Raw genomic sequence first — 13,849 nt, forward strand, 5'->3', positions numbered from 1 at the left:
ATGTGAAGATGAGCCCACCTCAAGGGTAAGGGATGTGAAGATGAGCCCACCTCAGGGTAAGGGAATGTGAAGTGAGCCCACCTCAGGGTAAGGGATGTGAAGATGAGCCACCTCGAGTAAGGGAATGTGAAGATGAGCCCACCTCAGGTAAGGGAATGTGAAGATGAGCCCACCTCAGTGTAAGGGAATGTGAAGATGAGCCCACCTCAGGGTAAGGGAATGTGAGATGAGCCCACCTCAGTGTAAGGGAATGTGAAGATGAGCCCACCTCAGGGTAAGGGATGTGAAGATGAGCACCTCAGGGTAGGGAATGTGAAGATGAGCCCACCTCAGGTAAGGGATGTGAAGATGAGCCCACCTCAGGGTAAGGGAATGTGAAGATGAGCCCACCTCAGGGTAAGTAGGAATGTGAAGATGAGCCCACCTCAGGGTAAGGGAATGTGAAGATGAGCCACCTCAGTGTAAGGGAATGTGAAGATGAGCCACCTCAGGTAAGGAGAATGTGAAGATGAGCCCACCTCAGTGTAAGGGAATGTGAAGATGAGCCACCTCAGGGTAAGGGAATGTGAAGATGAGCCCACCTCAGGTAAGGGAATGTGAAGATGAGCCCACCTCAGGGTAAAGGAATGTGAAGATGAGCCCACCTCAGGGTAAGGAATGTGAAGATGAGCCCACCTCAGGGTAAGGGAATGTGAAGATGAGCCCACCTCAGGTAAGGGAATGTGAAGATGAGCCCACCTCAGGGTAAGGGAATGTGAAGATGAGCCCACCTCAGAGTAAGGGAATGTGAAGATGAGCCCACCTCAGGGTAAGGGAATGTGGAAAAAGTGAGGACTCAAACCATGTCTTCATCTGTTTTGTCCAGCAGTTTGATATTTGATTCCAGGAGTATGATCATGGTCTGGGTATATCCCTCTGCTGCAGCGTGATGTAGACAGGTCCAACCTTTAGAATCACTGCAATGGCATACAGTAAACATTCATTACTACTGCAGCTGATTCAAAATGGAAAATCTAGTAAAAAGATAGACATTAGTTTCCACTGGTTTGGGAAATAATGGTTCACCTCACTCGGATTAACGTCGAGTTTGAGTGAATGTGTGCGTAGCAGGTCTGAAATACTGTCAGTGGTGTAGTAATTAAGTAAAGTAATACTTGAAAGTACTACTTAAGTAGTGTTTTGGGGTATCTGTACTTTACCACTTTACTTTTACTTCAGTACATTCCTAAAGAAATTTATGTACTTTTTACTCTATACATTTTCCCTGACACCCAAAGTACTCGTTACATTTTGAATACTTAGCAAGACAGGAAAATTATCTAATTCACACACTTATCAAGAGAACATCCYTACTGCTTCTGATCTGGCAGACTCACTAAACACATGCTTTGAATGTAAATTATGTCTGAGTGTTGGATCATGCCCCTGTCTATCCGTAAAATAAAGAAAGAAAGAAAATGATGCCATCTGATTTGCTTTATATAAGGAATAAAAAAATATTTATACTTTTACTTTTTATACTTAAGTATATTTTAGCAATTACATTTTCTTTTGATACTTAATTTTATTTAAAACCAAATACTTTTGGACTTTTACTCAAGTAGTATTGTCACGACTTCCGCTTGAAGTCGGTCCCTCTCCTTGTTCGGGCGGCGTTCGGCGGTCGACGTCACCGGCTTTCTAGCCACCGCCGATCCACTTTTCATTTTCCATTTGTTCTGTCTTTGTCTTTTCACACCTGGCTTCACTTAATCAATTACTTGTTTATTATTTAACCCCGTGTTCTACATGTTGTATTTGTGAGTGATTGTTTGTTGTATTGTGGTCCGTATTTGTGTGGCCGTGTATATTACGTGTTATGTTTGAATTTTTGAGTAAAGTATTTTATTACTCATATCTGCTGTCCTGCGCCTGACTCATCTCACCAGCTACACACAGACGCCTTTACAAGTATTTTACTGGGTGACTTTCACTTTTACTTGAGTCATTTTCTATTAAGGTATCTTTACTTTTACTCAAGTATGAAAATGTGGGTACTTTTTCCACCACTGAGTACTGTACCTGTGGAACAGAGCTCCTTTCCGCAGCAGTAGCTCCAGCACTTTAATATGGCCGCCTCGGGATGCCAGGTGGAGGGGAGTCATCCCCCTCTCATCGCCCTCGTTCAGCAACCTGGTGCAGGTCATCCACTCCAGGAGTCTGTGGCAGGTGTTTATCCTCCCATACCTGGAATAGAAAAGATTGATCATAAAAAGTAAGTTATCAAATACAACTAATGCTAAACTGAAAACCAGCCAAAATAGCAAACAGTGAAATTGTTCATGTTTTTGGGGTATAATTAGTCTATTGACAACTCAATGAGTCAATAATGTAGAGATTTATTCAGAATTATAAACTGGGTGGGTCGAGCCCTGAATGCTGATTGTCTGACAGCCGTGGTATATCAGACCTTATACACCGGGTATGACAAAACTTTTACTGCACTAATTACGTTGGTAAGCAGTTTATAATAGCAATAAGGCACCTCGGGGGTAAGTGATATATGGCCAATATACCATGGCTACGGGCTGTGTCCGCATTGCGTCATGCCTAAGAACAGCCCTTAGCCGTGGTATATTGGCCATATACCATGTCTTACTCCTTAAGTAACTCACTCGGCTGCGTAATGCAGTGCAGATTTCTTCTGCTTAGACTTCTGGTCTATTGAGACATTGAGTCCGAGCATGTTCGTCACTGACTCTGGGATTCCCAGTCTGCAGGCGTAATGCAGGGGAGTACAACCCTCATTGTCCTCCGCACCCAGGAGCTCTCTCACATTGCTGCACTGTGTGGCAAGAGACAATATGATAACATTGGGGTCTCAAGAGTCAAACTAAGTGTTTACTGCCAACTTTATTCAAAATGATTGTACATGTCAATCCTACTGAGACAGTCACAAGAAGATATATGGTTTTAATAATGAACCTTGTTTAATACAAAGGCTAACACTTATGATCCTGTGATCCTTCTTCGTGTGTTGGATTTGCTTCAAGTTCTCTACGCTAGGTGGCAGTAATGCACTACGTGTTTGTTCTAACAAGATCCCCACAAAAGCTCATTAAAACATACTGTATGAGCTCATTGCAATATTTAGAACTTGCCTAAAAACGTTGCCTTAAAATGTTAACATGGATCTCAGCGTCATTTTGGAAGCTTCATCATTGCTATTGAAACTTCTAGCAGGTACGTTCATTATATAATATTACCTGTAAGACTTCTGGAGGAAGGTTTTTCAGACCTTTAGGCTGCAAGATGGCAAGGTGAAGGAAATTGCAGTCATATTTGTCTTTTATTTTCAAATTAGCCCCTAAAATAGGAGAGGATGAACAGGATCATGACAAACCATACAATAGTGTAAACTACATGTGAGACATATGCTTCTCTTTGAGAAACTTACCATGTGTAAGAAGAAGGCCCACTGTTTTCCATGCACTACAGCTTGTTGCCAGAAGCAGTGGCGTATGACCCTTACAGTCAATGGAATTAATGTCTGCACCCTGTCAAAGAATAAATATTAATATGATAAGATCGTGAAACACTGGAAATATTCATATTTTTCTCTTGGTTATTTTCATGTTTTGTGTTCACCTTTGAAATGAGGTATTCAGCCAATCCAACATGGTCAAATATTGTTGCTCTGTTGGTGAAAAATATGATAAAAGAGTAAGAGAGTAAGATATCATTTTTACCTAAACGTCTTGTCCAATGAAAATGCATACAGTATACAGTGTACTACTTATGCAGTGGAGTTTGGCTAGCTCCATCTGGGATATTGATGACATCACAGACTCTATCATATGCCGATAGCATGAGTTTGACGGCCTCGGATGCTCCCTGGGTGCAGGCAAAGTGGAGGGCTGTGGATTTGTCACACTGTAAAGAGAAGCACAAAGACATGACAGAGGTCACAATGACCAGTTTGAAATGATGTCAGGATATTACAGACACTGGTCCGTTCCCCTTGATTAGATTTAGAGTGGATTTGGTTATCTTCCAATGTCTCTTGGGTGTAACATGAACTGACAATGTACCCATTATGGGTGGATGCATAATAACTCATTGTTGCTTTACTGTAACACATTGTAAAAACCTCAGGTCTAAGAACCTTTCAAATGAATGCCTGTAACGGGAACTGTTTTATATTAGAAGTAAAGGATCATTAAGGTTCATAATTGGTCTTTCCTATTACTCAGAAGCCTTCTAAATATATGTGCTTTTGTCTATGGTTCTGAGAAAGAACCAACGTTATTTTTGTGTTAGATTTTGAAATCCATATACGTGAATATACGGTATATGATATTTGTAGGTGCAGTTTGGATGATTATTTACATATCCACAGAAAAAGCTTCTTAGCGTCATCATCACCAGCTGACATACCTGTTGTTGATCGATTTTTGCTCCCTGTTCTATGCAGAGTTTGATGGCCTCCAGGTTTCCTCCATGGATGGCCAGATGAAGAGGAGTGCTGAATGATTTGTCCACGTAGTTGATGTGCGTTTCAGCTGAGAAACCCATCTCCTCACCTTCAGCAGAGGAAATTAGTGAGTTAGAATTATCTGCTGGATATTGTTTGAGTACCAAAATGAGTATTTGATTACTGTAATAGGAAAGCAAATGTTTCTTATTTACTTACCTTTCTGAAGAACCACCAGCATTGATTTTTTAGCCCCTGCAAACGCTGCTGCGTGAATTGGATAATGCCCCAGCTTGTTCTGTTGACATAGTCTTGCTCTGTATTTAAACTGAGAACAGCAGGTGAAATTAGTGTAGTTACATAACAAAAACCTCAAAGGACATCACTAACGATCAATGAATCACACACGTCTCCTTGTTCAAACATACAAGAACACACAATTTGACAATTATACAGTGGCCATATAATTAATATTCACACACAAGTAGATGAACAGCTTCATGGTTATCACCCGAGCAGGCCAACATTAGAGGTGTGTCCCCCTGGTCTCCCATCAGGTTGGCATCGGTGTTGCTGTGAGACAGTAACAGCTGTGGAAAAACATAATTATTTATAATATCATATCATACTGAATGATATCATATCTTATTATATCATCATATAATATCGTAGTATATCATATAATATAAACTCAGCAAAAAAAAGAAACGTCCCTTTTTCAGGACCCTGTCTTTCAAAGATAATTCGTAAAAATCCAAATTACTTCACAGATCTTCATTGTAAAGGGTTTTAAACACTGTTTCCCATGCTTGCTCAATGAACCATAAACAATTAATGAACATGCACCTGTGGAACGGTCGTTAAGACACTAACAGCTTACCGACAGCGCTACAGGTAGACAGGGTGGACAGCTGATCGTCCTCGCAGTGGCAGACCACGTGTAACAACACCTGCACAGGATCGGCACATCCGAACATCACACCTGCGGGACAGGTACAGGATGGCAACAACAACTGCCCGAGTTACACCAGGAACGCACGGATTGTGCATCAGTGCTCAGACTGTCCGCAATAGGCTGAGAGAGGCTGGACTGAGGGCTTGTAGGCCTGTTGTAAGGCTGGTCCTCACCAGACATCACCGGCACCAACGTCGCCTATAGGCACAAACCCACCGTCGCTGGACCAGACAGGACTGGCAAAAAGTGCTCTTCACTGATGAGTTGCGGTTTTGTCTCACCAGGGGTGATGGTCGGATTCGCGTTTATCGTCGAAGGAATGAGCATTACACCGAGGCCTGTACTCTGGAGCGGGATCAATTTGGAGGTGGAGGGTCTGTCATGGTCTGGGGCGGTGTGTCACAGCATCATTGGACTGAGCTTGTTGTCATTGCAGGCAAACTCAACACTGTGCGTTATAGGGAAGACATCCTCCTCCCTCATGTGGTACCCTTCCTGCAGGCTCACCCTGACATGACCCTCCAGCATGACAATGCCACCAGCCATACTGCTCGTTCTGTGCGTGATTTCCTGCAAGACAGGAATGTCAGTGTTCTGCCATGGCCAGCGAAGAGCCCGGATCTCAATCCCATTGAGCACGTCTGGGACCTGTTGGATCGGAGGGTGAGGGCTTGGGCCATTCCCCCCAGAAATGTCCGGGAACTTGCAGGTGCCTTGGTGGAAGAGTGGGGTAACATCTCACAGCAAGAACTGGCAAATCTGGTGCAGTCCATGAGGAGGAGATGCACTGCAGTACCAGATACTGCCTGTTACTTTTGATTTTGACTCCCCCCTTTGTTCAGGGACACATTATTCCCTTTCTGTTAGTCACATGCATGTGGAACTTGTTCAGTTTATGTCTCAGTTGTTGAATCTTATGTTCACAGAAATATTTACACATGTTAAGTTTGCTGGAAATAAACGCAGTTGACAGTGAGAGGATGTTTCTTTTTTTGCTGAGTTTATGTTATTAGACTGAATGAATAATAGTACATGGAGGTGCACTAGCTAGAAGTGTAGAAGTATAATAGAGGTGTATTAGACCAGGGTTTCTCAAACTTAGTCCTGGGTGCACGTTTTGCGAGAGAGAGACGACAGACCGCAACCAACCAAGCCAACTCGCGCTATAGCAAACTAATAGCTGCCATAGCTAGGTTCTATATTGTGGAGCTCCGCCCCATAGGGGAGCTCTGCTTCTAGTGGTTTACCCCGCTGCCTAGGCAGGGAATAGCCTGAAAGAAAAATATGCACACACCTGCAGCCAATGGGAGTACAGGTGTCCCTATAGAAGGGGATGCTTCCTCTCAATCAGCCTCCCATTAACTTCAGTGACTGGACTGGACTGACTGGCCAAGTAGAGAAGAGAGAAGATAAGTCTCAGGACGAACCCGCCGTCTATCTCCAAGTCTCGACGTTGTTCTTATAAAATGAGCACGTTTTTTCCACCCAATCCAAAAGTTATTTTAAGAGCTCAGTGTTGCTGCTCCACCATGGCGTGGACTCACATGACCTATGTTTCGTGTGCTTAGGATCACAGCACACTAGGATATAGCTTCTGTAACAGATCCCCCGGAATGCCCTGGCTGCGCCCTCCTTTCATTAAAGGCGAGGAAGCAGCGGTGGGCATTTTTCAGGGAGGATATCCCTCTAGAAGACGCCATGTCTGTGCTAGCCTCAGGTTCATATGATGATGCCACTTCTAGAGAAGACGAGGATATTGGAAAGTTTGTGGATTTTTCTCCAGAACAATCCACTCCACTGACTGAGGTTGAACCCCCCCCATGGAGAGTGAGAGATTTTTTACATCCTTGAACGAGGAAGAGACAGGCTCTGAGTTCTCAGCAGTCCCCTTCTACGCAACGGCCTCTCTGCCCTCTGATTTTCAAGGGCTCATTGAGCCGGCTGCGAGCCGGCTGTATATCACGCTGCCCCCCATTCGCTCCAACCCGGAAGTGGATATGATGGTGGACGACCCATACTCTAGACCAAGAAAGGCGGCTCTGCCGTTGGCACCAGCCATGCCCTCGCTCGGTAAGTATGTGGAGGATGAATGGGGGTAGCCTTAAACGGCCAGAGAGCCGGCAAAGGCGTATACCCCATTCAGCAGAGTGGACGACAGACGGCCCCAGGAGATCCCCAGGTTCGCGGACGCCTTGGCTGCATACCTCGTCCCGGGTTCGAGCTCCTGTCCGTCATCCAGAAAACCCACTCTACCTACGACCAAGGACAAGCTCACAGCTCAGCTGATAGAGAAGTCCTTTGCTCTGGGTGTTCGGGCTGTAGCAGCAGAAAATAATATTGTCCTCCTAGCAGCCTCTTTCCCGTCTCATCACGGGTAGGACTGAGCTGTCGGGAGAGGAGATAGAGGAGGCGTCGAGGATTTCCGGCGCCATACTCCATCTCACACAGGCGTCGGCTGTGTGCGCGGGGAGGTCCATGGCCACTTCGGTGGTCGCGGATTGACACCTCTGACTGTCTTTGATGGCCAAGAAGGAGACCTATAAAGCCGCACTGTTAAACGCCCCCATCTCTGACAGTGGTCTCTTTGGAGCCGCCGTCAAAAATGTGACGGAGCGTTTTGGGAAGCTGGAGGAGGAGAGGAAGCAGCTATCTAGGCAACTGCCTTTAGCAGGAGGGGCTAGAGCATCTTCCAGAGAGCCTCCCAGCTTCACCGTCTCTAGTAGACCTGGGTCCACTCCACCGGCGAGAGAGGTGGTCGTGACGTCACCCTGGCGACACCCTAGGGGCGGCCAGAAGAGCCGGGGACCATGACGGGACGAGGGGGAGAGGACGGGAGAGAGCGTAGCGCCTTGTGCGACGGTGCCCACTGTTCCCCCCCACCCTTGCAAAGGGATGGATGGAGGAGCCAACGTGTTGTTTGTTGAATAAAGGAATGTGTTCCAATTGACTTTGTCACAAGAGAACCTCTTTTCCATAACAAACCCGAGACCGTTCAGGTTCCCTCTCTCTCCCTCTCACCACTTTGAGTGCAGCCCAGCCCACCACGGATGCGTAGCTGAGCACACACATGAGGACGTTGTGAGTGGGAATGACATGAGGGCAGCAACGCTCTTGATGAGCCGCCATGCTATACCTCATAAAAACCCTACACCACAGACTCCTAGGAGTAATGTGGCTCAAGGTTTAAAGAACAGCCTGCGTACACAACCCCATGTTGGGTCGATGACGCAATCGCTGTTGGGAGACGACGCACTAACTCAGGCAAGCGCCTCAGTTAGTGCAGTTCAGACCTATGCTGCGTTTACGGAGGGCTGGAACCACAAGGTTACGAGTATAACCAACGTGTCGTCGCTCCCGTTTCTCACAGAACGTGTTAATATTTCCTCCCCCTTCGAGGGAGGGCCACCCTGGGCTGTGCCACCACTTCAATGTCGGGGGACAGGGGCCATAGAGAAATACAGGTCCTTCCTACTGAGTGCACCACAGATTCTCGCTCTCCTGCTCTCAGTGTTGGGGCGGARTGATGAGGGAAATAGTACTGTAACTAGTATTACTTTACCATTGGACCGGTCACAAATTTTGATAGAATATTGAGGTATCATCTATCTGCTGAGACAGATTAGTATGGCCGATATTCTGTTATCTGCCCTTAAATCATTGGCTTTGGCCTATGGATTGAGTGTTGCGGGTTACGCTGAGGAATCAGTGAGTATGTCTTCCAAATTGGTTCAGCCTGTACTCAGCATTGCTGATGGGAGGACTAGAACTAAGGGGAGAAATGCAGGACCAATGGACGTGGTCCCATCAGGTCCGGTTTTTCTATTAGAATGACTACATGGCATGAGGGTGTGGTCCATTAGAGTCATGTATTCTAACCTGCCCACAAGTCTATGACTGTGTTTGGGTGGAAGGATGAGGGATATAGCTTCTGTAACTGGTATTACAGTACTATCAGTCCAATCTTTTAATATTGACAGAATATTGAAGTATAATCGATGTAACTTCCGGTTTGGAGCGTGCAGTCGCAATTCCGCCTCGCTCCACAGGTAGTTTTACCATTTTCATTCATTTTCATTACAGTACAACGGTTTGATTTGTTTGATCTTAGCTAGCTACATAGCCGTCTTTGTATCAAAGATAATTGTGTAGTTATTGAGGTTATTGAGGTTCGCTAGCCAGCTATTTTCGTCCGACGTAACAACGTAGTCAACACTGCTAGCTAGCCAGCTAGCCACCGAATAGCAGCACAGCAGCACTGGAGAAACGATTACATTACAACGGAACGACTTGATTAGTGTAGTGTTAGCTGGCTACACAGTTCTCTTTGCTATCTTTGTATCTAAGATAATCGTGTAGCTTAGAGTTGGTAGGTAATTATTCGGTTAACTAGCCAGCTATTTTCGTAACGTAACGTAGTCAACACTGCTAGCTAGCCAGCTAGCCACCGAATAGCAGCATAGCAGCTCTGGAGAAACGATTACATTACAACGGAACGACTTGATTAGTGTAGTGTTAGCTGGCTACATAGTTGTCTTTGCTATCTTTGTATCTAAGATAATTGTGTAGCTTAGAGTTGGTTAGAGTAATTATTCGGTTAACTAGCCAGCTATTTTCGTCCACCGCGCTGCGCTGCCGTCTCCTACCTAGTCAACACTGCTAGCTAACACTGCTAGTTAGCCAACTTCTACCGAATAGCAGCACTGTAGAAACTCACACTACAACTTACATTACAACGGAACGACTTGATTAGCGTAGTGTTAGCTAGCTACATAGTTGTCTTTGCTGTCTTTGTATCCAAGATAATTGTGTAGTTTTTGAGTAATTGTCGAGGTTACCTAGCCAGCTACACGTTCAAACAAAGTCAACAACGCAGCCACTGCTAGCCAGCCTACTTCACCGCCAGCAGTACTATATCATTTTAGTCAATAAGATTTTAGTCAATAAGATTTTATTTTATTTTTGCAACGTAAGCTTAACTTCCTGAACATTCGAGACGTGAGTCCACTTGTCATTCTAATCTCCTTTGCATTAGCTTAGCCTCTTCTGTAGCCTGTCAACTATGTGTCTGTCTATCCCTCTTCTCTCCTCTCTGCACAGACCATACAAACGCTTCACACCGCGTGGCCGCCGCCATTCTAACCTGGTGGTTCCAGCGCGCACGACCCACGTGGAGTTCCAGGTCTCCGGCAGCCTCTGGAACTGCCGATCTGCGGCCAACAAGGCAGAGTTAATCTCAGCCTATGCGTCCCTCCAGTCCCTCGACTTCTTGGCACTGACGGAAACATGGATTACCACTGACAACACTGCTACTCCTACTGCTCTCGCCTCGTCTGCCCACGTGTTCTCGCACACCCCGAGAGCTTCTGGTCAGCGGGCGGTGGCACTGGGATCCTCATCTCTCCCAAGTGGACATTCTCTCTTTCTCCCCTGACCCATCTGTCTATCGCCTCCTTTGAATTCCATGCTGTCACAGTTACCAGCCCTTTCAAGCTAACATCCTTATCATTTATCGCCCTCCAGGTTCCCTTGGAGAGTTCATCAATGAGCTTGACGCCCTGATAAGTTCCTTTCCTGAGGATGGCTCACCTCTCACAGTTCTGGGTGACTTTAACCTCCCCACGTCTACCTTTGACTCATTCCTCTCTCCTCCTTCTTTCCACTCCTCTCCTCTTTTGACCTCACCCTCTCACCTTCCCCCCCTACTCACAAGGCAGGCAATACGCTGACCTCATCTTTACTAGATGCTGTTCTTCCACTAATCTCACTGCAACTCCCCTCCAAGTCTCCGACCACTACCTTGTATCCTTTTCCCTCTCGCTCTCATCTAACACTTCCCACACTCCCCTACTCGGATGGTATCGCGCCGTCCCAACCTTCGCTCTCTTCCCCCGCTACTCTCTCCTCTTCCATCCTATCATCTCTTCCCTGCTCAAACCTTCTCCAACCTATCTCCTGATTCTGCCTCCTCAACCCTCCTCTCCTCCCTTTCTGCATCCTTTGACTCTCTATGTCCCCTATCCTCCAGGCCGGCTCGGTCCTCCCCTCCTGCTCCGTGGCTCGACGACTCATTGCGAGCTCACAGAACAGGGCTCCGGCAGCCGAGCGGAAATGGAGGAAACTCGCCTCCCTGCGGACCTGGCATCCTTTCACTCCCTCCTCTCTACTTTCTCCTCTTCTGTCTCTGCTGCTAAAGCCACTTTCTACCACTCTAAATTCCAAGCATCTGCCTCTAACCCTAGGAAGCTCTTTGCCACCTTCTCCTCCCTCCTGAATCCTCCTCCCCTCCTCCCCCCTCCTCCCTCTCTGCGGATGACTTCGTCAACCATTTTGAAAAGAAGGTCGACGACATCCGATCCTCGTTTGCTAAGTCAAACGACACCGCTGGTTCTGCTCACACTGCCCTACCCTGTGCTTTGACTCTTTCTCCCCTCTCTCTCCAGATGAAATCTCGCGTCTTGTGACGGCCGGCCGCCCAACAACCTGCCCGCTTGACCCTATCCCCTCCTCTCTTCTCCAGACCATTTACGGAGACCTTCTCCCTTACCTCACCTCGCTCATCAACTCATCCTTGACCGCTGGCTACGCCCTTCCGTCTTCAAGAGAGCGAGAGTTGCACCCCTTCTGAAAAAACCTACACTCGATGCCCTGATGTCAACAAACTACAGACCAGTATCCCTTCTTTCTTTTCTCTCCAAAACTCTTGAACGTGCCGTCCTTGGCCAGCTCTCCTGCTATCTCTCTCAGAATGACCTTCTTGATCCAAATCAGTCAGGTTTCAAGACTAGTCATTCAACTGAGACTGCTCTTCTCTGTGTCACGGAGGCGCTCCGCACTGCTAAAGCTAACTCTCTCTCCTCTGCTCTCATCCTTCTAGACCTATCGGCTGCCTTTGATACTGTGAACCATAGATCTCCTCTCCACCCTCTCCGAGTTGGGATCTCCGGCGCGGCCCACGCTTGGATTGCTCCTACCTGACAGGTCGCTCCTACCAGGTGGCGTGGCGAGAATCTGTCTCCGCACCACGTGCTCTCACCACTGGTGTCCCCCAGGGCTCTGTTCTAGGCCCTCTCCTATTCTCGCTATACACCAAGTCACTTGGCTCTGTCATATCCCACATGGCCTCTCCTATCATTGCTATGCAGACGACACAACAATTAATCTTCTCCTTTCCCCCTCTGATAACCAGGTGGCGAATCGCATCTCTGCATGTCTGGCAGACATATCAGTGTGGATGACGGATCACCACCTCAAGCTGAACCTCGGCAAGACGGAGCTGCTCTTCCTCCCGGGAAGGACTGCCCGTTCCATGATCTCGCCATCACGGTTGACAACTCCATTGTGTCCTCCTCCCAGAGCGCTAAAACCTTGCGCTGATCCTGGACAACACCCTGTCGTCTCAACTCACATCAAGGCGTGACCCGTTCCTGTAGGTTCATGCTCTACAACATTCGCAGAGTACGACCCTGCCTCACACAGGAAGCGGCGCAGGTCCTAATCCAGGCACTTGTCATCTCCCGTCTGGATTACTGCAACTCGCTGTTGGCTGGGCTCCCTGCCTGTGCCATTAAACCCCTACAACTCATCCAGAACGCCGCAGCCCGTCTGGTGTTCAACCTTCCCAAGTTCTCTCACGTCACCCCGCTCCTCCGCTCTCTCCACTGGCTTCCAGTTGAAGCTCGCATCCGCTACAAGACCATGGTGCTTGCCTACGGAGCTGTGAGGGGAACGGCACCTCCGTACCTTCAGGCTCTGATCAGGCCCTACACCCAAACAAGGGCACTGCGTTCATCCACCTCTGGCCTGCTCGCCTCCCTACCTCTGAGGAAGTACAGTTCCCGCTCAGCCCAGGCAAAACTGTTCGCTGCTCTGGCACCCAATGGTGGAACAAACTCCCTCACGACGCCAGGTCAGCGGAGTCAATCACCACCTTCCGGAGACACCTGAAACCCCACCTCTTTAAGGAATACCTAGGATAGGAATAAAGTATTCCTCCTACCCCCCCACCCCCCCCTTAAATGAGTTAGATGCACTATTGTAAAGTGGTTGTTCCACTGGATATCATAAGGTGAATGCACCAATTTGTAAGTCGCTCTGGATAAGAGCGTCTGCTAAATGACTTAAATGTAAAATGTAAATGTAAATAATCTATCTGTTTGTACAGATTAGTATGGCTCATATTCTGTTTTATCTGCCCACTAGTCATTGGCGATGCCTCTAGACTGAGTAGGGTGGATTGGACCGAGGACGTAATATATTGTGACACAGTGTGTTACAGTACTGCAGGATTTGGTCGCAGCCATGGCTGAGCCCGACCTTTTCATTAAGTGGGATGTGTTTGGCTCGGCAGGGAGTACATTTTGGAGCGTCGCGCTCCGCCTTAAACCACTAGCTCCCCTATGGGGCGGAGCTCCACGATATAGTTACCAGAGTTGTAACTCCAG

General features: G+C 47.2%; 1 protein-coding gene across 6 annotated transcripts in view; it reads right to left on the minus strand.

The window, feature by feature from the left end:
- Positions 1–13,849, minus strand: part of trpa1a (transient receptor potential cation channel, subfamily A, member 1a) — a 38,010-nt gene that overhangs the window by 9,237 nt on the left and 14,924 nt on the right. For 5 of the 6 annotated variants that reach the window (XM_070436537.1, XM_070436536.1, XM_070436538.1 and 2 more), the window contains 10 exons: positions 4,936–5,043; positions 4,673–4,781; positions 4,417–4,562; positions 3,776–3,912; positions 3,628–3,676; positions 3,437–3,536; positions 3,246–3,346; positions 2,655–2,824; positions 2,062–2,226; positions 842–956 (listed from right to left, as the gene is read on the minus strand). In XM_070436537.1, the coding sequence (XP_070292638.1) occupies positions 842–956; positions 2,062–2,226; positions 2,655–2,824; positions 3,246–3,346; positions 3,437–3,536; positions 3,628–3,676; positions 3,776–3,912; positions 4,417–4,562; positions 4,673–4,781; positions 4,936–5,043 (1,200 nt within the window). Of the gene's footprint in view, positions 1–841; positions 957–2,061; positions 2,227–2,654; positions 2,825–3,245; positions 3,347–3,436; positions 3,537–3,627; positions 3,677–3,775; positions 3,913–4,416; positions 4,563–4,672; positions 4,782–4,935; positions 5,044–5,333; positions 5,435–13,849 lie in introns of those variants that run through there. The other variant, XM_070436541.1, reaches the window with a different exon arrangement.

Source organism: Salvelinus sp. IW2-2015, linkage group LG32, assembly GCF_002910315.2.
Source record: "Salvelinus sp. IW2-2015 linkage group LG32, ASM291031v2, whole genome shotgun sequence".
Classification (NCBI taxonomy): domain Eukaryota; kingdom Metazoa; phylum Chordata; class Actinopteri; order Salmoniformes; family Salmonidae; genus Salvelinus; species Salvelinus sp. IW2-2015.